This window comes from Cavia porcellus, unplaced genomic scaffold, assembly GCF_034190915.1.
Source record: "Cavia porcellus strain 051 isolate PalLab524CR breed Dunkin Hartley unplaced genomic scaffold, mCavPor4.1 scaffold_18, whole genome shotgun sequence".
Taxonomy (NCBI): domain Eukaryota; kingdom Metazoa; phylum Chordata; class Mammalia; order Rodentia; family Caviidae; genus Cavia; species Cavia porcellus.
Window position 1 is genome coordinate 25,128,325 of NW_026947501.1, and position 23,940 is coordinate 25,152,264.

Consider the following 23,940-nt stretch of genomic DNA (forward strand, 5'->3'; position numbering starts at 1 on the left):
TTATCTGACTTCCCGACTGTTTGCCAAAGAGGCTGCATGATTTTAATTTTTATAAGCAGTGTGTGAAGGTTTCAGCTTCTCCATATCCTCAACAGCCCTTGTAATTATCCTGTTTATTACAACCGTATTAGCAGATATGAAGTAGTATATCATTGTGCTTTTGATTTTCAATTCCCTGTCAAGTAACAATGCTGATCAGCTTTCCCTGTGATTATTGGCCATTTATTAACTACTCTAGGAAAACATTTGTTCAGACCTTTTGCCTATTTTTTGTTTGTTTTGTTTTGAGATAGTCTCGCTGTGTAGTTCAGGCCGCCCTTGAACTCACTATGTAGTCGAGGCTGGCCTTGAACTCACAGCCATCCTCCTGCTTCAGCCTCCCAAGTGCTGGGATTGCAGGCATGTGCCACCACACCCGGCCCTTTTGCGTATTTATAATTGAATTATCTTTTTATTATTGAGTTGTAAAGTTTATGTGTATAGTCTAGACATGAATCCTTTACTAATGATTTGTAAATATTTTTTCCAATCAGTGTGTCATTTTTTTCATTTTCTTGATGGGACCCTTTGAAGCATAGAAATTGTAAATTTTTACTACATCCAGATTTATTTTTCTTTGTTTCTTTTGGTGTCTCATTTAAGAACTCATTGCATAATTCCACACTGTTATGTTTTATATCTAGTTTCTCTCAAAGCCTGTGTACTCATAGGTGAGGCTTTTGGGTGGTAACTGGATCATAGGAACATGATACTCATCTGTGGATCAGTCCACTGATGAGTTTATAGATAATGTGATGTCAGGAGGTGACACATGGTCTGAGGAGGTGAGTGTCTGTGAGCATGGCCTGGAGTGTTTCTCTCCCTCCCCCTCCTTTAATATCTCTCTCTCTGCTTCCTCCTGCCATGGTGTGAGCTGTCTCTCTTTTGCCAGAGCCCCTGCTGTGCTGCCCTATGTTAAAGCAAGCTGACTGTGGACTGAAACTTCTATAAACTGTGAGCCAAAAGAAATCTCTCATTCTTCAACTTGTGGGTGTCGGGTATTTTGTTCCGGCAACAAAAAAGTAACTAAGACAAATATCATGAAAATTTATGTTTTACTTTTTCTCAGTGTTTTATAGTTTTTGTTATATTTGTCTTTCAGTCATTTTGAGTTAATTTTTGTGTATCGTGCAAGGTAGGGACCCAACTTCATTCGTCTGACGCATTTTTCAGAAATACTATTCTTCCCACTTTTGAATTGTCTTAGAAAAAAAAGTCAGTTGACCATTAATGTTGTAAGGGCTTATTTTTGTTAGGTAGATAGATAATCTCCATCCTTATGCCAGTACCACACTTTCTTAGTTACTGTAGCTTTATAGTAAGTTTTGATCAGGAAAGTGTAGTTTTCCAACTTTTTTCATATATTTTTGGCTAGAATATCCCTGGGAATTTTCATTTTTGCAAAGAAGCCAGCTTGTCAAGTTTTGCCAGGAACCCAGCACAAATTATGATGGGGATTGCATTAAATGTGTGCATTGATTTGTGTGGTATTGTTATCTTTACTATTTTGTGATACATGAATGTGGAATTATTTTTCCTATTTAGGTCTTTTTTCATTTCTTTCAACTAAGTATTGTAGTTTTCAGAAAGTAAGTTTTGTACTTCTGTTAAATCTATTATTCCGGGCTGGGAATTTAGCTCAGGGACATAAGCGCCTGCCTTACAAGCAGGCAGTCGTGAGTTCGATCCCTGGTACCAATAAAAATGAAAAAGACAAAAAAAAATCTATTATTCCTTTAATGCCATTGTAAATGGAAATATTTTCTTAATTTTATTTTCAGACTGCTTGTTGGTAATGTATAGAAATGTAACTTATTTTTATACATTGTTATACTCTGCAGTTTGGTGGGCTCACTTATTAGTTCTAATATGTTTTAACAGATTCCTTAGAAATTTCGCTATATGAATCATGCCATCTATAGAGACATTTTTACTTTTTTCAAATCTAGATGGCTGTTTTCAGTTTCTTTCCTAATTTCTCTAGCCAGAGCCTCTAACACAGTACAGTGTTCAATAGAAGTGGCAAGAATGGTTATGTATTTTTCTTGTTCCTAATCTTAAGGGGAAAGTATTAGTCATTCGCTGTAAGTCTGATGCCAGCTCTGGAGTGTTCATAGATTTTTATCAAGTTGAAATTCATTCCAATCTAAGTTTGTTTTCTGCTTTGTCATGAGAAAGCTTGAAATTTTGTCAAGTGGTCTTTTGTGGTGTTGTTCTTTGAGATGACCATGGGCTTTTTGTTTATTCTATGACATACAGAATTGATTTTCAGATGTTAAACTAAACTTGCACTCTTGGAATAAATTGTATTTGCCATGGTTTACAGCCTCGTACATGCATTTGGTTTGCTAGTGTTTTGTTGGAAATGTTTGCATCTACATTCATAAGAGATGCTGGGCTATAGTCATTTTTTCTTAAGAGTCTCTGTCTGATTTTAGTATCAGGATAATGTTAGTCTTATAGGATTCTTTACTATTTTGTTTTTTTGGAAATGCTTGCAACCTTTGTGTTAAATATTTTAAATTTTTTCTATTTTTGTTAGTACGTGATTGCAGTTCATAATGATTACATTCATTATGAGAGGTGGGACACATACATAACACATCCTAATTCTTTTTACTTCCGTGTCCCCTTCCCACCTCCATCCATCTCTTGGTTCCCTTTCCATTTGCTAAAGATCTATCTCCCTGCTTCTATTTCATTTAAATTACTTATATTGGGGTAAGAAAAACCATGAGATATTTAAGGTGGTCTGATCTATTTCACTTAACTTTCTGGTCTCAAGGTGCATCCATTTTCCTACAAATGAATCAAATGCATCCGTCTTTATGGTATAGAAATTTTCATAGTGTGTAAATACATTTAATTTATCCATTCATATGTTGGATATATGGGCCACTTTCAAGATTTAGCTGTTACAGATTGTCCTGCCATAACCTTGGTATCCATGTATCACCTTAACATGAGGTCTTTAACTCTTTCAGGAAGATACCTAGAAGGGGAATAGCTGTATCAAATGGAATTTCTAGTTCTGGTTTGTTGAGGAATCTCCATACTGATTTTCACAGTGGTGGTACTAGTTTATATTCTCACCAACAATGTAGAAGCATTCTTTTTTCCCACAGCCTCACCAGCATTATTGCTATTTGACTTCTTGAGGATAGCCATCCTTTCTGGAGTAAGATGGAATCTCAGTGTTGTTTTAATTTGTATTTCTCTAGTAGCCAGAGATAGTGAACATTTTTTCATGTGTTTATTGGCCATTTGTACTTCTGAGAAGTATCTGTTCAAGAGCCCATTTTTGTTTGGCTCTTTTATTTGGAGAAAGTCTAATTTTTAAAACTCTTTTATATAGTCTAGATATTAGATCTCTGCCAAAGAAGAAGCTGGTAAAATATTTTTTCCCATCCTGCAGGTTGTCTCTTCACTCTATTGGTTGTTTCCTTTACTGTGCAGAAGGTTTTCACTTTGATATAATCTTGGGGCTGGGGATTTAGCTCAGCGGCATAAGCGCCTGCCTTGCAAGCAGGCGGTCGTGAGTTCGATCCTGGTACCGATAAAAAGGAAAAAAAAAGAAGAAAGAAAGATAGTGTCATGACTTTGATATAGTCTAATCTGTTGGATTTTTATATTATTTCTTGTTCTATTCAGCAATCCCTTGCCTGCACCTATGTCTTCAAGAGTTTTACCCATTCTGTCATCTAACAGATCGCATTTGTTTTTATATCTAGATCTTTGATCTATTTTTACTTTATTTTAGTACATGATGAGCAATATGGATATAGAGTCAATATTCTTCATACGTACAGTCAGTTTTCCCAGTATTATTTGTTAGGCTATCTTTCCTCCAGCGTACTTTTTGGGTCCCTTTGTCAAAGATCAGATGACAGAATGTGCCTGAGGTTGTTTCTGTATCCTCTATTCTGTTCTGTTGATCCCCTGTCTCATTTTGTACCAAAAACATGCTACGTTTATCACAGTAACTTTGTATTGTAACTTAAAATCTGAGATTGTGATGCCTCTTGCTTTCCTCTTGTTGCCAAAGGTTACTTCCACTAATCTCATCTTTTCTGATGCCATATGAACTTCAGAATTGTTTTTTCTAGTTCTATGAGAAATACTGTTGGAATTTTACTTAGGATTGCATTAAATCTATATATCACTCTTGGTAGAATAGCCATTTGGACAGTGTTTGTTCTGCCTAATTAGGAACAGACAATATCTCCATTTTCGGATATTCTCTTCAATCTCCTTTTTTGAAGTATCATGATTTTTGTTATAGAGATCTTTCACTTCCTTGCTTAGGTTACTTTCTAAATATTTTTCTTGATGTTCTTGTAAGTAGTAGTGTTTTCTTAGTTTCTATCTCTCTTGGTTCATTATTGGTATACAGAAATGTTATTGGTTTTTTGTGTTGATTTTATATCTTGCTACTTTGCTGAATTTATTAGTTCTAGGAGTTTTTTTGATGGAATTTTGAGATCATGTAATAAGAATAGTCTAACTTTCCTATCATATTGCTTTTACTTCTTTCTCTTGCTTGGTTGCTCCGGCTATGGTTTTGAGTACTATGTTGAACAGGATGGTGATAGTGGACATCTTTGTCCTGTTCCTGGTTTTAGAGGAAAAGCTTTCAGTTTTTCCTCATTTAATACGATGTTGGCAGTAGGTTTGGCATAAATGGATTTTATTGGCTTGAGATAAAATTCTTCTGTGCTTATTTTCTTCCGTGCTTTTTATCAGGAATAGATGTTGGATTTTTGTCAAAGGCTTTTTCTGTATCTGTTGAGATGATCATGTGATTTTTGTCCTTGCCTCCTGTTTATGTGATGTACTACACATAATTTGTTGATTTGCATATGTTGAATCATCCTTGCTCTCCTCGGATGAAGCCTACTCGATCATGATGTATGATCTTTATAGCATTTTTTATTCTGTTCACCAGTATCTTGGTGAGCATTTTTGTGTATATGTTTGTTAAAGATCTTGACTCATAATTTTCTTTTTTAGTTGAGTCCATGTCTGATTTTAGAATAAGGGTAATGCTAGTTTTTAGAAATACATTTGGCAATATGCCTTCCCTTTCAATTTTATTAAAGAGTTTGAGAAGTATTAGTATTAGATTTTCCCTGAAGTTCTGGTAGACTTCAGCACTGAATCTATTAGGTCCTGGGCTTTTCTTAAATGGTAGGTTTTTATTACTGTCTCGATTTCATTACTTGTTACTGGATTATTCAAGGATTTTACATCTTCTTGGCTCAATTTTGTTACTAGGAATCTATTTCTTTTGGATTCTCCAATTTACAATTGCAATTGCAATCCAATTCTTCAAGTGCAATGTTTGAAGCAGTTATTAATCTGAATTTTGGAAGTGTCCCTTGTGATTTCATTGTTTTATTTCTAATTTCATTGATCTGGGCATTTTTGTTGTTGTTACTGCTTCCATTTCTAATTTAACTTCTTTAGCTGTTAGAAGTCCATTCAGGTTTTAATTTCTTCCCAAGTAGCAATATCCCCACTTTTATTCCTCATTTTAGGAAATCTCACTTTCTTTTTCAGTCTAGCTAAAGCTTTGACAATTTTGTTGATATTTTTTTCAAAGTAACTTTTACATTTTGATTTTTTTATATTGTGTTCATTCATCCAGAAGCATTTTCTAATTTCCCTTGAGATATTCTTTGGCTTATTTATATTTCAGAGTATATTGTTTAATTTGTACATAATTGTGAACTTTCTGAGTTTCTCTTACTAGTTTCAAATTTTATTTCAGTGTAGAGAATATTCTATGTATGATTTTCTTTTAATTTTATTGAGTCTTGTTTGTTTTGCGAATATTTCATGTGTGCTGAAGAAGAATGTATATTGTTGGATATTGATTTTTATCCAATCTGACTGATTTGTGTAGTGATATGGACACACACCTACTACTTTTAGTTTCTGTTTTTGTCATATCTTCTTTGTTTTTCATTCCTTTTTTAATACTTCCTTTTGCATTAATATTTTCTAGTATACTTTAATTCCTTTAATATTTTTTAATATTTTCTAATACTTTAATTCCTTTAATGATTTTTCACTTTACTTTTGTGCTATTTTCCTATTCATTTTAGCTTATCAGAATCTATTTCACATCTATACTAATGTAATGTGAGAAATATTATTTGTATATTTTCTTACATTTTTTCATTTTGTTTTCGTTTGGCGAAGTGTCAGATTATCCCAAGGGCTGCTTAGATCTAACCTGAAGGACCTTTATTAGTAATTCATATAAGGCTGGGTTTCTGGAATAAATTCTCTGAGTTTTGGCTTATCAGCTAATCTATTTTGCCATCATTTTTGAACAATGGTTTTGTTGGGCATAAAATTCTTGATTGACAGTTTTTATTGTTTTGATTGCTTCCATTGTTTCTGATGAGCAGCAAGGATTCCTTTGTCTGAGAAGTGTTATTTTTCTTATGCTTTCAAAATTTTCCCTTTGCTTTTCTGTATTTTGTTTGTTTTGTTTTTGTTTCTGATATAAGGTCTTGTTGTGTAGTTCTGGCTGGCTTTGAACTCACCATGTAGCTCAGCCTGACCTCAAACTCATAGCAATCCTCCTCCTTCAATCTTTCAAGTGCTGGGGTTACAGGCAGGCACAGCCACACCTAGTCCCAGTGTTTTGCAGCTCTGGCTGAACATTAGAATCAGCTAGGGAGAGAGGGCCCATTTTCTTGGCCCATTTTCTTCCACATGGGAGTGTCAGTCATTGCTCTGATATAAGGGGAGGGGAGGGAATAAATGGGTCATGGCTGAAATGCCACACATCTCACTTCTTACTGAGATTTAGATTTCCGAATGCTTCTTCATTTTTTTAGGTGCCTAAGGATAATGTCCTGAGACTTTGAACAGCTGGCTTGTAAAATAAATTTGAATAATTGTTGTTGTTTCCTGATGATTAGGTCTACAGAGCTCCTCATGCTACCATTCCAGATGTGGAGGTTGTGCATATTTTTCAGACAAATTTACTCTAGATCCCAAGAGTCCAGAAAACATTGGAATTACATTCCGTGTACCTCTTGGGATCATTTGCACTAATGTGATACTCAGATGATAGTCTGATTAAATAACCTTCTAGATCTAAGTGCTTCACAATAACTGCCCATTTGGAGACACCAAGTGCGGGGGGAGATGCTAGCCCAATTAGGACTCTCTTGACCCTGTGGGATTGCTCCAAAGCCAAAGAAAAGAAATGATTTGGATTTGAAGTGTTCATTGAGAGCACTGGGAAGAACAGATAGGGAATGAGGTCGCTCATGGGAAATGTGTTTTAAGGACTATGACTTGATCTCCGGTGTTTCTGTTTCTTCCCCTCCCCTACAGAAAACTCTTCCAATCTTGTCCCAAGAGGTAGACCTTCTGTCTCTTTTCTGCAGGACCTTCTTGTAAATTTTCTTCCCAGATGGGATGTCTGCCCCAAGACAGCATTATATTCTCTCTGTCCTCCAAAATTACAACTAGATAGTAAGGAAACTGGCCTGAAAAGTTGTTTCAGCTGGAATGAAGACCTGCCACTAAATGAACTACCATCATCTGTATTTTTGTCGCTTTCCATAGGTCACTATGATCTTAGGGGATCCTGTCTCCTTCAGCTTTCCTGGGGAAAATACCTAGAAAATCAGGCAGGGTTCAGTGGGGAGAAGGTGATAAGAAATGGGCGGTGAGCTCAAATATTACCAGAGTTGGCCCTATAGCTTCGGAAACCTGCTGATAAGCTTAGGAGAATGCCAATGGCAGTAAGATACATTGGATCAAACAACAGTTATTGCTTGGTTACTTTAGAAAACAGTCAAAAGGCAAATTGAGGAAAATATTGGCAACAAATGTAAAGTATCACTATGCTAATAAGTTTTACAGATTAATAAGAAAAACAAAGATTTTCAAAGAACAACGTGAATAAGCAGGTAACTCCCAGAAAAGATAAACACTGACAGTTAAACCTTTAACACAGCTGGGCATGGAGGAAGCACACACCTGCCATCCCGGTTCTCTGGGCTACAGACACAGGAAGGGCCCAAGTCTGAGCACACCCTGAGCAGCTTAGCAGCTTTGAGAGCCCCTGCCTCAAACTTTTAAAATTCAATGTGAAAGTCCTGAGTTCAGTCTTCATTACTGTTTAAAAAAATAACCTTTGTTAATCAAAGAGCCTCCTCAGGACACTGTTTCCACTATCAGGTTAGCAAACAATTATTTAAAACCATAACATCTGGTGCTATGATGCTTTTAACAGTGCTTTCTTTAAATAATAGCATTTTTAGATGGTGCTTCTTGTGTAACACGTCTCACTCCCTGCCTGACTTCCCTCCTTGAGGCAGGTGCTGATTTCCGTTTTCCCTGAGGCAGGAAGTAACACAGGAGGTCAATTAACTGCCCCAAAGCCACGCTGCTGATTTGGGGTGGAGCACCCACACACCTGCTTCACAGCAGGCCAAAGGGACAGTGAATATAAAACTCCACATCAACAACTTGAAAATACTCACTGGCTTCACCCGTCGTCCTACAGCCAGGAGCCCGCCCTCAGCAACCAGCGTGGAGCCGTTTGCTTTCTGCAGCAGCAGGCAGGCAAACATCCACGGTGAGGCTGGGCTGCGGGGACGTCACAATGTCCAGCGGGGATGTGGAGCGACGATCGGGCTAGCTCATAATGTGTCGCTAAGTGAAAAGATGCAATTATGTGTCTGCGGTGTGTGTGTGTGTGTGTGTTGAGATGGTGACTTAATTTCCACCCTGTACTGTTCTGTGCTCTACGTATGTAATGAGGACAGGCGCTGGGCGCGCTGCTGTCTCCGGGGCAGTGGTCCAGGCAGCTGGGCCACGGGTGTCGGCCCCGATCAGGCCGCGGGGTGGTGGTGGGCAGGGGTCTCGGGGCTGCAGACCTCTGCGTCTCCAGCGAGCGAGTCGACGAGACCTTTGCGGCCAGGAAGGGTCCTGCCGCCCTGGCTGCCAGCAGCGGAGAGGACGCCCCGAGGGGCTCGGCGGGAGGCGCGCCCCGCCCGGCCCGGCCCGCGGCTTGGACGCCGGGTTGCAGCCTGGCCTCGGCCTCCGCGCGCGCGGGCGCTGCCGGGGCGCAGCCGGGGACCCCGGACCCGGGAGGGAGAGAGTGGAGGCGAGCGCGGCCTGGCTGCCGGCCGAAGGCGCCGCACGTCGCTCCGAACGTCACCCCGAGCGGCCTCGAGACCCAGCTGTCCAGGTGGATGGAGCGAAGGGGGCCGGCGGCGGGCGGGGACACTGCCGCCTGGAGGCCGGGCGGGGTCCGGCGCTCGGGGAGGCGGCCGCGGGCCGGTGTCGCCAGCCGCGCTCACTCCCGCCCTCGCGGACTCCAGCTCCTCCGTCTCCGAGTCGTCGAGGAACCATTCCCAGCTGTTCGCGGCAGCGGTGGGCAACGAGGAGTGGCTGCGATTCTGTCTGAATCGGGACCAGGGGGAGATCCGGAGCGACCGGAAGGTGAGGCCTTGGCACGCTCTGGGACAAGTCTCCTCCCACCCCAGCCCGCGGAGCTCCGCGGGCAGCGGAGGACTTTCGGTGTGCCCAGGCCTACCTCCCCTTCCCTGGGAGGTGACGTGCACCAGGAGCAGGAAGGGGTGCAAGCGCCTGGGCCCAGGCAAGAAGGGAAGGCTCTGTGGCTGTGGCTAGCTGGTGGTCGCTGGGACCCAGAGCTTCTCGGCCTCCTCCTGTCCCACTCTGAACGCCGCAGGGCTTCACCGCCATCCACTTCGCAGCCCAGCGGGGCAACCTCGTGTGCATGAAGATCTTGATAGAAGAGTACAAGGTTCCGGTGGACCTGCGCACCAACCGTCGCCAGACCCCTCTCCATCTTGTCATCCGCAAGGACAACGAGACCCTCGCTGTTCCTTGCATTCACTACTTGCTCAAGAAGGGGGCCGCCATCAACACGTGAGTCCAACCTACTCCAGGACAGACGCAGGGGAGCAGTTGGGGTGGGGTGTCGTTAGGCTCTGAGAGACGGCAGACCCGGTTCACATCCTGGCTTGGCCACTTGCTGGGAGACGGGGGAATTCAGGCAATCACCAGCCCCTAAGCCTCAGTGCTCCTCCTGTGGACACTGGAAACTCCTGGGAGCTTCAAAATACCAACACCTGTTGTCCACTTTGAAGGTTGTGATTTAATGGCTCTGTAACATGGCTGGGCTTTGGAAGTTGCAAAAGATCCCTGGATGTTTCTAATTTACAAGTTTAGGAACAACAGCAGTGTCTCCATCTGGGATTTGGAAGGATGACAGTATATATCACCTGGTGCTACTGTGATAACAGGAAATACAAGGCATATAACACACTGTGTTCATTAATATCTGTCACACATGTACTATGTGCCACTAAACACTATTTGAGAATCAAGAGTATAGCAGTTAACACACAGAAAGAGCCCTGCCCTTGTGAAGCTTACATTCCAGAAAAGTGAATAAATTCGGACAAATCATTGGAAGTGGTTCCAAAAGAAATAAGGTGATGGGGTGGGAGCAAAGGGACAGGAGAAGGAACATCTATGTTGGAAGAAGCAATCATCTTTAAGGACTCGATACTGAAATTGCAACCTGGTGACGAAGGGAGCCAGCTATCAAAGAGCCAGGGAGATGTGTTCCAGGCAGAGGGGACATCATATGCAAAGAGCATGTTTGGGAAAGAGTGGCAAAGTCAGGGGTCAAAGAGGGAGGATCCAGATCTTTGACCCTTGTGGGCAATGGCAAGGAATGGGGAGGGGCTGGTTTAACATTCGTGGCTTCTGAACCAACCTGGCTCTCCTTCAGGAAGCTCACCTGTCACCTGTCTCTTATAGTCAGATTTTTCAGTGTTTATTTGGTCCAATCTCTTCCTGTAGAAACTTGAGGTTCAGAGAGGACAACAGACATGGTCAGGGTCACCAGTGAGCTGGTGGCAGAGAGGGGTTTGGAAGCTGCTTTCTCTACCCATCTGATGAGCAACGTTCTTGTCCGTCTTTCTGCTCTTTTCTCCTGGGGGCGGGGCTCCAGTGCAGCAGCCAATGGCTTTACAGCTCTGCACCTGGCGGCCCGTGACGGCTTACTGGACTGCATAAAGGTCCTGGTGCAGAGTGGTGCCAATGTCCACGCCCAGGATTCTATGGGTTGCAAGCCCATCGACTACTGCAAAATATGGAACCACCGTGCCTGTGCCCGGTGAGCGCGTGAGGACCACCTGAAGCCTGCCACCCCGCCCCATTTCCCAGCCCTCTCTCACCCCTTACTCAGGGCTCTCACCCAAGGCTGGGTCTGGGTAACCAGAAGACAAAGGGATAAACCCACTGAGGAGGACCCCTTCCCAGGATATTACTGGCAGGCTTTTTCCAGGCCTTGCTCCTTTAGATTACAAACTGTTCTTCTTTGCTCTGGGTCCTCTGGCTGCCCAGCAGGAGCCCATCGTGCTCTCTTTCCCCCCAAAGGAAGTAGTTAGCCAAAGAGGCCTGACAGTGGGGATGGGCCACCTTCCTCATCCCTACTCCAGCGGCACCCCCCACTCCATCCAGGCCCTCAGCATTCACCAGCCTTCCCAGCCCCCCCCCCATGGAAACTCTGTAGGATGATACACCCCAACCCTGGTGCAGGTTCTTGAAGGATGCAATGTGGAAACGGGACAAGAAGGACTTTGCTTGTGAGATGAGGAAACTGAAGCGCCTCAAGGACCAGCTGACTCTCATGGAACGCAGCTACCTGATTCAGCATCAAGTAAGGGCGAGTGGGCGGGGCCAGGCACCAGCTGCTGTGCGGGCTTGTGAGCAGGGAGGGACCCATGGTTGTGGTGAGAAGGGTAGATAGAAGCACTCAAACCCAGAAAGCACTCCCCAGGCTCTGCCAAATTTCCTCCCTTAAAATCCCCTTCTTCGGGACACAATTATTGTTGTATATCAAAAAGCAAACATATCAAATCAACAAGTAATCACAAGCCTGGTGCACTGCCCTGCTTCAGGATGAGAATCTCTAATAAGCCAGGCCCCTTCCATCACTGGGACTCATATTATGGTTAAAAAGAGGATGCAAATCTGAGCATGGTGGTGCCTGCTTATAATCCCAGCACTCTGGGAGGCTGAGGCAGAAAAACTGCAAGTTAGATCCCAGAATTAGTAATTTTGTGACTGAGACTCTGTCTCAAAATTAAAAATAAAATCAAATAAAAAGGGCTGGGGATGTAGCTCAGTGTGAAAATTCTGGATTTAACCCCCAGTACTAGGGGGTAAAAAGATTTGTCCTTCCCAGCAGACACTCAGCACTCATTGCCAAACAAGTTTGGTGTGCCCCCCCCCCTGCTTAGAGTCTAGCAAGCAAGTAGGTTACATTCCCATGGAGGTCTAAGAAGGTTCGGGAAGGGATGCTGAGGAGGAGACTTTGAAGATGGTCAGCATTTGGCCTTGAGAAGAAGAAGGCAAAGGCTGACCAGGCAGAAGGAACAGCTGCATGGAAAGGCACAGGAGTATATGGGAACATGATGTACACAGAGAACAGATGGGGGCCAGATGTGAGCTGAGATCTGGCAGGGGTCCAGATCAATGAAGGATTCTGGGAGCCAGAGGATTGTAAGCAGGTATAAGCAGAAAGGTGCTGGGAATCCTGGCAGTCCCAAAATGGGGAAGGCTTCAGGGGCCTACCGCTTCACCACTTCCCCAGCTCTATTCCAGCTGCATTTCTCTCCTTGTGTTCCTCACTGTCCGTACCACTCAGCCCTCATAGCCACACGAAGATGCAGAGGAGGCAGAGGCCATCCATTTCCTGTGGACCTATTTCCTCCCAGAAGCCCCTTGTAGACCTCCACTCAGGGATCCTCTCCTTGGCCTCAATCGTGTGTCCATGTTTGCTCCAATGACTAGAACTAAAGGAAAGACATCTGCTGACTGACTTAGGTGTGGGACAAGGATAATGGAATTATGATGATTGGCTTAGCCTAATCAGAGCCAACCCTGAAGCTGGGTCAATCTCCAAAGCATGTGATTGCTTAGCAACAGTCCTAGAGTAAGACAGAGATAAACAGGGTGGGGAGGTTTTAACAGGTAGAAGGCTCAGTTCTAGTGGAAGCAAGGACAGAGCTCTGTAGTCACTGCTTCCCAGCCTGGGGGGCCATCCTTCTATTTTATTTTTCTCATTTGCCTGTTACCCCATTAAATCAGAGACACTCATGGCAGGATATATCAGACTGGACATTCTTCTGGGTGAGGGAACTTTTCTCCCCATAAAAGGGGTGTTTTCCTTAGGGTGGAGATTGTGTCTCCCTGCTCAAGTTGGAGGCTCCCCCAGCTCAGAGGCTGTATTTCCCCTGGAGTTGGAGGCTCCCCTATCGAAGAGGTTTTATCTCCCCCTCAGCCCAGGAGCTCCCTTAGAGTAACAGTTGTCTCCTCCATCAGAACAAGTGCTCCCATAAGGTAGGTTATTTCTTTTATCAACCTTAGGTGTTCCGGAAGCGAGGACAATGTCTTACCATTTAGGCCTGAGATGTCCAAGGACTGCAGCCACAAAGTCTCATTCCATGTATACGAAGCAGCCCTCCACTACTGTTATGTGCCTTTTGTTGCAGAAAGAACATCAACTTCTGATAGAGGCTGATTTCAGGAAGTGGCTCCATCAAAAGCTGCTTCAATCCCAGGTCTCCAACGCCAAGCAAGAGGCTGGTGCCCCAACTTGCCCCAAGGCCCTCTCTGAGACCCCAGGATCCCAGATTCCCAGGAATATCTGCCAATTTATGGAGGCCCACCTACAAAGCATGCCTCAGCCTAAGGTGCCACCCAAGCCAATCTACAGGCAGCCTAAAATCATTCGGCCCAAGTTGTGGGATCTTAGCACTAACCTTGCCCGATCCCGCCCTCCCATCATCTGCTGCCCACAGGACATCCGTATGGGCCTTCACCCAGACCCCTGCCAGGAGTATGACTTGTACAGCTTCCTGGAGGTGACTCAGGATCCACATGGTGGTGCACAGCTGCGCACAGTGGATGGCCATTTGGTGACACCTGTACCCCAGCTTCCTTTCGAGGTGATAGTCCGAATACTGCACCCTTGGAAGCAGCCATACAGGATGAAGGTGCCCAAGGGGTTTTACGTCAAGAGCATACTTGATGTACCCAGGAAACGGCACTTTGGCCAGGATATTTTTTGGACAGACACTATGGCCATGAACCTGCGTCAGACATTTGATGACGCCTTCCTGGCAGCCATGCAAGCTCATCAGGGGCTCCCTGCCTTGCCCTCTTCTCCAGCTCCCCAGTAAAGGTATTTTGGTAATGCCCATACCCAGGGTGCTCACTGAATGCTGAAGTGTGGTGATGTGTGCTGTGGAGGGAACAGGGAGGATTGCCTATAAGCCTCCCACTCTCACGTTGCAATATAGGATCTCCCTATCTGCTCCCCAAAACCCAAACTCCAGGTTGCCGCCTCTTGGCAAAGTATTTGGCTCCCGAGGCTGGGGATTTAGCTCTGTGGCATAAGCGCCTGCCTTGCAAGCAGGTAGTCGTGAGTTCGATCCCTGGTACTGATATAAAAAAAAAAAAAATAGGCACACTAAAGTATTTGGCTCCCCCAGAGAATCCAACAGGGCAGAACCCCAAGGTTCAGACTGGCTATCATCACTATTCTAGGCCCTAACAATATAAAAGTGACACTGTGGTTCCCTTCTGCCTCCTCACATCTACCCTAGCCCACCAGAGACAAGGCTGCCAGTATAAAAGGACCTCTGGAAATTCTGTCTCGTTACAATTAAGTTCTTTTCTGTTGTAGGCTCTAAGCCTTACCGCTCCACCTTGTGGCATTAGATTGAATCCAGGGCCTTCACATTAAGCTATGACCGCAGCCTGTTTTGTTCTGATGGGAGCAGGGGGATTTTCTTTGTGTCTTTGAGGCAAGGTCTTACGGAGTAGCTAAATTGCCCAGGCTGGACTCCAGCTCAGGATTCTCCTGCCTCAGCCTCCGAGTGCTGAGATTAAGGTGTATACCAACGTCCTCCATTCATCTGCAGATCCAGAGTGGTTAAAGGAAAGCTATTGTGTCACCCCAGCATGTGATCCCTTACTCCCAGCTGCCACTCAAGTTCCCACCAATTCAGAAAAGCACAGATAGCACATCTGGGGAGAGGGAAGACCTGAAGTTTCTATGTGAGACTGTTAAAGCACCTGTACTTCCTGTAGAAAGCTATCTGGGGTCCTCTGCGATCCCCTCATACAAATTAGTTCATTCATTAAACAAACGTTTATTGAATGCTTTCTATGTGCCAGGTGCCAAACCAGGCACAATTGATACAAAAATGCAAGGACAATCCCTGCCCTCAAGGAGCGTACAGTCTAGTGGGGAGATGATTATAAAGCAGGCCAAGTAATCCCAAAATGACCTGTGTGGTGTGCTGGGGCTAGGGAAGGAGAAAGGACATTCAGAGCTCCTTGGAGGAGGTAAAATCTAATTTGAGACTTGACAGAAAGTACCAAAGTGAATGAAAGAAAAGGGAATCAAAATGGTGAACGCAAGCCATGGTGTGTCTGCCTATGGGAGGCTGGGAACCCAAGTGCAAGATGAAACCAGAGATGAGAGGGGACCAGGCTATCAGGAGACTCACATGCTGAGGGGTCTGGTCTTCATCCTCAAGGCAGTAGGGAGCTATGGAAGGTTTTAAGCTAGAGAGTGATTTGATCAATTGTGCATTCTGAAAAACAAGTGACTGGCCATCAGATAGAGAAGTAAGGGGGCCATCACAACAAGCCAGGTAAAAGATGATGAGGAGGAGGGGGGCGCAACTAAGAGACATCAAGAAAACGGTTTCTACAGTTTTCAGAGATCGGATGTGGGAGTACAAAGAGAAAGCAGGAGCTTGAGAGCAAGCTTCCCGTCTCCTGAGTGGTGCAGGGGCCTAGGCAGGTACCCGAAAGGGGGGGCAGGTTTGCAGAGGACAGCAAAAGGTACCGTGAATCTCAGTTGCCTAAGGACCTGGAAGGCAGCAGAACTGTGATGCAGATCAGGAGGGATGCTGCAACTGCGGGCAACACTCGGCTCCCCAGCAGAGTCCCTGAAGCCATCAGCATGGGCAGGCTTCCCAGGGAGCCCACAACAGAACCCTGAGAGCCCAGCGTGCGTGGAGCAAGCAGAGAAACCTAAGAAAAGGAGACTGATGGAGCAGTCAGAGACAGGGACAACCAGCCGCAGAAGAGCCAGGGAAGCACAAGTCAAGAAGCGAGAGGGTAAGGTCTCCGGTGCTGCTGATCCAGCAGGATACCGTCTGGAGGGTCTGCAGGACTTCACATTGGAAGGCCTCTGACCATCCCTGGGAGAGCCCTGACCAGCAGCACAGTGAACAGCGGGAGCAAAGCCACCTCAGCAGGTGAGGAACAAGGTGGATGGCAAGGGCAACTAGGGCCAGCTGCTAGCCCATCAGGGAGGACACTGGCCTCAGGTCCTCTACTTGGTCCGCATAGCAGGAGGAGGCCTGGCAATCTAAGTTACATCCAAAGACCAAATGTGCTAGTCCTCCCAGGGAAAGCAGGAGGCTGGTATTCTTAAGAAAACAGAAATGCTAAAGCCAAGAAAATAAACAGGTATAATGGGAAAAGAAGCCAAGCCAAGAAAACAAACAGGCATGATATAAATATGTTCGAGCACAGGGGTCTTCTCGGTGACTTAAAGGTGCCACCAGTGTATAGTGCATCCTGCCTGCCTCACTGTGAGGTATAGCACATGGCCAGTGAGGGCTCTCGCGGGGACTTCATTCCAATATGTACTGTTGAGCACTTGCAAGGCACTAGAGTTGGAGTGCAAGGTCAACACATGCCAGTCTGTGCCTGAGCCCTGGCCTGCCTTCTTGGAAGGCAGAGATCATCTCCCCAGGAGCCAGGAGCACACAGAACAGAGTGCCAGACCTTGTGTGCTCTTAAGAGTGACAAACAGCCTCTCCCACCAACCTCATTTCATAAAAAAAACAGTCTAGACCCAGGCTGCCTGGAAGCTATTTTTTTTTTTTTAAAGCCTGAGATAGAATTTAGCCAGAAAGTACTCCTTTTCCTCAGAGGAAGACATAAATAGAACACTGTGGATGTCCCTGAAAATCTAACCCAATGCTAAACTGTCTCCTCTCCTACCCCCAGCTTGACAGCCAGAGTCCTGAGGGAAGAAGAGATGGAGAGGGAGGTGCCTAAGAAAGGCTGCTGCTACCCCCTGCCCCCAACACCCGCCTGGCTCTGCTCCTCACCTCTGCCCCCTCCCTCTAAGGATGACAAGAGTTCCTTGAGAAGGGCAAGACCCAGACCCAGGAGAGGAGCCCCTGGGGCAGAAAGCCAATCCAGTCAAGGCAGAAACTTAGCAGGAAGAAGGAAGATGAACTTTTGGGATATTAAGGCAAACAGTGTCACCTAGAATCTTTATTCAAATGGGAATTAGCAATCGGACAAAAATCACAGTTTAATAGCAAAATCCATTTCTCTTAGAAGTGCCAAGCTGTGTCCCCTCCCTATAGTCATCTGCCCAGGAACTTGTCACTGGCTGTTCTCCAACTTCATGGACCCTGCCTGCCTCCCCTGGCTGAGCCTGAAGCTAGCTCCCAACTGACTTTGGGAGAGGGAGAAGAGCCTGAGGGACTAGGTCACCTGACTAAGCAGGCTTTGCCACCTCCCTGGTGCCATGACGTTACCGCCCCTGGCAATGTCAGATCCAAACCAAGCTGAGCCCCCAAGGAGGATGGGGCTTCAGGACCAAGGGGAGAGAAGCCAGGGCTGGTGGAAAGTATCTTCCAGGCTCCTGGCCCCTACCTAGCACAGAGGCCCAGGGGCCTGACCGCTAATCTTGCCCCTATAGTCCCTCCCCAAGGGGGTCAGTATATCTTCTGACGACTGGGTAGAATGGCCTCTTTGATGAAGGAGAAGACCACCAGGATACCTAAGCGTTTTCCCCGCTTGCCTTTGGTGAAGTAATTGGAGACCACGTCATCTGTGGAGACACAGGCAGGAAGATGGGCATGTGACAGAGTGCATGTGTACACAGCTCTCCCCACCCAGAGCCCCAGTATCTCATCACAAGGCTGTGCCCTGGTTCCCCCAGATGACTCAGGCCTTGCAGGCGCCCCCCCCCCCATCTGACCCATTACAAACCCCTTCTCACCTCCTGGCTGCATAGTGGAAGGCAGGACATTCTCCCCAGCTGACAGCGACACAAAGAATGCAAATGGGATTATCCACAGGCAAAAAGTGAAATAGGCCAGGACCTGGCAACAGACAGGCACCAAGAATGAGTTGGGTGTGGTCACCGGGGTCTTGGAGAGGCGACTAAGCATATATAGGGGGCCTGACCCTCATCTCCACAAGGCCAAGGGCTTCTCAGAGATGATTCAATGGGGGAAGGGAGAAGCCGACAATGACTGACATGGCCATGCTCTCCAAAGAAGTGCCCTTGTTCTTTCCCAGGGCTTCAAACTGGAGGCCTAGTCAGGAAAGCTGCTGGGAGGAAAGAGACTGGGAGGCCGCCAGGGGGAGCTGGGCTCAGGGTTTTAGCCCACCACTGCCTCCTATCAGTCTGTCAGAAAAGGCCTGAGCAGTATTTCTTCTGGCCTCAGTATAACCCTATTTAGAACCCAAAAAAAACTTGAGAAAGCAGTGTCCACCTTAGTGTAAGGGATCTCTTCTGTTCCTTAGCCACACTGCTTTCTAAAATCATCTATATCCTGTTTTGCTTTATTCAAGATGTGATCCCTGCACAGATTGAGTTTCAGATCATGACTGAGATTATAATGCAAGTCATCCAAAGTCCCACTATTCTCTGTCATCAGGACTAGTTGCATGTGCTGGACACTTTGGATACTTCTTACCTCTGAGAAAGGATAATATTCTTCTGCAAAAAACTGAAATGCTAAATAATGATTCACCACCACTAGTCCTGTTAAGGGAATGAAGAGTCAGTCAGTTTGAGGGTATGATGCAGAGCTAGACTTTTCTTTTTTTTTCTTTAAGTATCAGAAATAAAAAAATTCGGGACCTTGTGCTTGCCAGGCAGGTGCTTGTGGAGCTAGATTTTTCAATGTCAAAAGGTCCTGGAATTTGGAACCCTTTTATCTTACTCCTCATTTTGCACCTAAAAAAAGTGCATGGCTTTGGGCCAGTACCATCTAGAACTGTTCCCCATCTGTCAAGATGAGAAAATCAGTCCCAGCCTGCTCATTGCAAAGGATGTAATGAGTAAAATTAGACGGTAAAAAAGAAAGCTTTGGAGTGTTATAAAAATGAGACTTCCATGTTACATAATCTAAAACATCATGACCATGAGCTGGTTTTTATTGAATGTTGAGTTCTCCCAGCCAGATGTGGTGGTGCTGTAATCCCAGCACTATAGGAGGTTAAGGCAGGGGAATTACAAGGCCAGCCTGGGCAATTCAATGAGACTCTGTATCATTCAATTAACAGAAGCTTTCCCAGAAACAGTAATGGAGGAAGTCGCAGGTGCACAAATTAGACCCCCATATAAAAGATTTCATTTCAAACTGGGCCACTCCTCAAATAAAGGGACACAGTTTATAGCCACTTTTAGATACAGTCGAGGATTCTTCAGAATATGGAGAGGGTTCCCTTCCCATTCTGCCCAGTGGAAAGGAATCTAGTTTGAACTGATACATTCCGGTCCCACACATACCTCCTCAGTGTGCAGCCCCGTTTATGAAAAGCCAAGCAAGCAAATCTGAGCGACAGACTGCTCAGGGCAGGCATCTCTGCCTGCTTCATGATGGGGTAAAGAGCAGGCACCAGACAATGTGTCCCCTAAAACTGAACCCCTTACACATACACCTCTTTTCTCCGCCCTTGCCTCTTTCCTTCTAAGATAAAGACAAGACCTCTGTTAGGTCTAGTCACATACTAAGGCTAAGGGACACCAAGAGGTAGGGGCCACTAGATTTTTCAAAAAAAGCTCTCTCAGGTATCTAAACAGCAGGCTGAGTGAATGACAAAAGGAAGCCAGGGAGCTTGCCACCAGCAAGTGGGAAGGTTCTCCCTGGGATAATGTAGAAGGGCCCTGGTCTCTAGGGAAGGTTCCTACAAAATCCTCCTTTTCTGTAGTACTAGGGATTGCACACCAAGGCTTTGTGCCTGTTAAGGAAGTGCACTACCACTATGCTATGTCTCCAGCTTGTTTTATTTTGAAACAGGAATTTTTTTTTTTTGGTGGTACCGGGATGGAACTCATGACCTTGCACTTGCCAGGCAGGTGCTTATGCCACTGAGGTAAATCCTCAGCCCTTGAAACAGGATCTTGCTGAGTTGCCTATGCTGGTCCCACACTTGTGATCCTTCCATCTTAGCCTTCCAAAGAGGTAGGATAACAGGCCTGCACCACCGTGCCCAGCCCTGCTGAAAAAATGCTACAGTGAAATCACAACAAGGCATTCAGAGAAGGGATCTGATCCTAGTTTTAACATTATGCCTTCCTTGTGCATATTCTCTTTCTAGGTTCTCTTACAAAAATAGAAAAGTAGTTCCAAAACACTCCTAATTCTACTTGATATCCTGACCCAAGGCTAGCATACCCAGTCATGATTAGCAAGCAAAACAGAAAATCTTGTAACCAAACACTTGCAGAAAGCTTCTCTATGAACATATGCAAACATTTATAATCGCCTGCTCTGAACTGAGTCTCCCAATGGTCCTGTCAGAAACATCACCTTGGAACAGCCTGAACTCCCACTGTCAGGGAGTGGTGCCAGGGCAAAGGCCAGAAGGCTGGGGTCCTAAAGCCTGAGGCAGCTGCAACCACTGACAATGGAACCAGAAGAGGAGCCCCATGAAGCATCTGTACCAGGCCAGTGTCTGCAGCAGCCTCAAAGTGCCAAGGCTTCAATCTTGATCTGACTGACTGTAGGCCCAAGAGCTGGATGGAACTTGTCCACCTGCCAAGGAAAAGCTTCGGGCTTTTTGGGCCAAGTGGTTTTTCAGGTTGGCATTACTCAGGCCTCTGCCTGCACCAACCCATAACCTATTTTCTCTTTCCAATTCTTCAAACTTCCCTGTTTGAGAAAACCCACCCAATCTGAGCCTCCCACCCCTCAAAAATTCTAGGCACTGTGGCCAAGGCAGGCTGTAAGGTCCTCACAAGTGAGAAGTCTGTATTGCAAACCTCCGGGAGCACTTCAGTGGCCTGTCTCCTCCTCTCTATTCCCTTTGGTGCCCAGGACTGAGCCAACACATCCAACCACAGGAGCTGCCCCCTCCCCACTCTGTCCCCTCTCACCACACGACAGGATGAAGTTAGGCGAGGTCAGCATGATGAAGGGGAAGGTCTGGAGGAGGCCAAAGTAGACGAGGTTGGTGAAGAGGCCCACACCAATCATGCTGGTGGGAAAGTGCTCAAAGACGTAGAGGCCAATCAGCACAGCTGTGGAGAACTGAAACAACCAACATGCTGCAGAGAGCCCTCCAGGCCATGCCCAGACTCCCTAAGCCCACCCTGCCCCGGGCAGCACCAGGTCCATGCTTCAGTCTTCTCGTTTCATAGTGCCAGGCCTGGGTCTCCCAGCCACATTCTCAGCTCCTGAAGGACAGCATTTGAAAATGCCATTTCTCCAAAGATTTTAACAGCAGCCCACAGTAAGAAAAATATTTTACACAGCCAACCCAAGAGACACATGCACTGGCAGAAATCGGTCTACCAGCAGTCACTCTTTGACTAGTCTTGGGCCTTTGACTTCAATGGCAACCACAAATGTTTAGGAATAGAAGCCTCCCCTGAGGTCAGCGGAGGGCAGGGCCAGGGCCACGGCCACGGGTGGTGCTCCCCTTAGGGAAAATTCACTAAACTGAATTAGAAAGAAGGCAATCAAGAAGCATTCAAAGCTGTCCTTAGGTTCCACTAAATTCTAAATGCTAGGAGCAGGCCAAGGGGCCAAAGCCAGTGGGAAACCACCAAGCAAAGGCAAGATCGGGCCTGTCAACAAGAATGTACACTAGGCTGTTACCTTAAGTAGCTGAGAACAAGGTTTGCAGGGAAGCAGTGCCACTTAGGAAAGGAGGCCTGGAAAGATCTGGGGCCCAGAAATGCAGACCCAAAAGGCTGAGCATAGGATACAGAGGCAGGCGTGATACCCTCAGGCAACGGCAGGGTCAGGGCTCTCACCATGCAGGCCAAACTCTCCCCACCTTCTGTTTTGAGGCACAGCAAGAGGGGAATCCTGGGGAAAAGCGCCACTTACCCAGATCATGTATTTTATGATTCTGCTGGTGGCCATTGTGTATTCCTCTATCAGTTCTGCCAGGTAGTAGAGTCCAGCAGCTGGGTGATGTCAAAAAGCAAGAAGGGGGAATTATCAGATGAGGTCACTCCCACCACCCTGGTACCTCCCAACAACCCAAGTGTTGCCCTTAACATGTCTAGAGAAGAGGAACTTTATCGGGACAAAATGAATGGAAGTAGCATAATGCTCACTTCTGGGTCAGAAAGCATACTTTACTCACTTATTCAATAAATACCTATGGGGCACTTAGTACGGGCCAGATGTTGGGCTGAGTGGTGGGAATACAGCCGAACAAGACAGACAAGGTCCTTCCCCCTAACCCAGCTTGCGAAGAGGATGGGAAGCTTGAAGCCAGGCAATCCCCGTAGGAGAACGCTACTTAAGAACATCAAACCTCTACGGAGGACTTCCCGGAGGAGGTGAGACCTCAATTAATATCGAGCAGGAGCCAGTCTAAAGTGGGGGAAGTGTCAAGGGCGGAAAGCAGCAAGTATAAAGGACTAGAGGAGGATGGCAGTCGGTGAGGGGAAGTTCGGCGCGGTGGGCCCGCGTGCGAGGGAACGGTTGGCAGTTGGAGGGGCACTTAAGTCACCCTTTCCGGGGCACAGCTCGGCGGACTCTGTAACATCTGGCAGAACCCGCGGACAGGCTAGGGTGCTGGGATCAACGGCTAGGGCAGGACGCGGCAGGCCGGGAGATGAAGCCAGAGGCGCAGAGACACCCCACCCCGACTCTCTCTGGACACCCCGCGATGCGACCCCGAGCAAGCACAGATGCCGGGGCTGCAGCCCGCGCGGACGAGGGTCGCGCACTCTCACCGACGGCCAGCGTGATGAAGCCCACTTGGATGAAGAGCGACAGCCAGCTCAGCACGTACATGAACCACATGGCGCCCCCACGCCGCCCGCCCCCGGCCGCAGGGACGGGCCTGCGCTCTTTGGCTCCGGGGACACGGAGTCGCCACCGCCACAGCCGTCGCCGCGTACCCGCCCCGCGGACGGACGAATGCGCGGCGCCGCCGAGAGGAGCCCAGCCCGAGCGCCGCTCCGTGCCCCGTGCGCACGGGTGCCACCTGCCGGCGCGGAGGTCCCTATTCCTGGTTCCACCAAGGGGACGGCGGGCTGCTGCAGCCCGCGGGACAAGGACTAAGTAAGGCAAGCGGATGAAAAACCAAGCATCCCTACAGTGGCTCAGAGCATAGGTTTACATTGGGCTTTCTCTTGCTGTCCCAGGTAACAGGGACAGAATTATTGAATGCCTATCATGTGTCATGAGCTGTGCTAACGGTCAGGCTTCTGTTTACAGCGGAAATCGATCTGATGATGATCGTTTTCTGAATCGGAAGCTGGGGCCAAGGCATGTCACACATCTAAAAAGCCAAGCATTCAGGAGTTGAGATGCCTTTAATTGGTCACCTTCAAGCCTACACTTGAGTTCTTAAAGTACCTTCTACACCTTTACAACGCCTGCACCCTGCTCAGTGCTGGGTTCGCAGGGCGCCCACTAGGCGGTGATTGCACGAACTCCTCTTCTAGTAGAGTTAGGCGCGCATGGAAAGTTGCAGCCCTTGTTTAGAAGTCCCCCATCTAGTGGCCTAGACAAGCATTTTTTAAAAAGGGGTGTGTAGTAGTATTTAGAATCATATTTTGGTGTATAAAAACAAATACCT

At 46.4% G+C, this 23,940-nt stretch overlaps 2 protein-coding genes across 2 annotated transcripts; one reads left to right on the forward strand and one right to left on the reverse strand.

Annotated features, from left to right (window-relative positions):
- Positions 1-8,674: 8,674 nt before the first annotated feature.
- Ankrd53 (ankyrin repeat domain 53) lies at positions 8,675-15,829 on the forward strand. Its single transcript, XM_003468923.3, has 6 exons — positions 8,675-8,705; positions 8,780-9,516; positions 9,767-9,966; positions 11,060-11,224; positions 11,650-11,770; positions 13,608-15,829. Exons 1-6 carry the CDS (start codon positions 8,675-8,677, stop codon positions 14,295-14,297), a joined length of 1,944 nt encoding a protein of 647 aa, XP_003468971.1. The 3' UTR covers positions 14,298-15,829.
- A 1,557-nt stretch (positions 15,830-17,386) lies between these two features.
- Positions 17,387-23,279, reverse strand: Tex261 (testis expressed 261). The gene is made up of 6 exons (XM_003469021.5): positions 23,090-23,279; positions 22,230-22,309; positions 21,272-21,425; positions 18,864-18,931; positions 18,161-18,263; positions 17,387-17,989 (listed from the first exon to the last, which is right to left on the reverse strand). Exons 1-6 carry the CDS (start codon positions 23,157-23,159, stop codon positions 17,874-17,876), a joined length of 591 nt encoding a protein of 196 aa, XP_003469069.1. The 5' UTR covers positions 23,160-23,279; the 3' UTR covers positions 17,387-17,873.
- Positions 23,280-23,940: the final 661 nt, after the last annotated feature.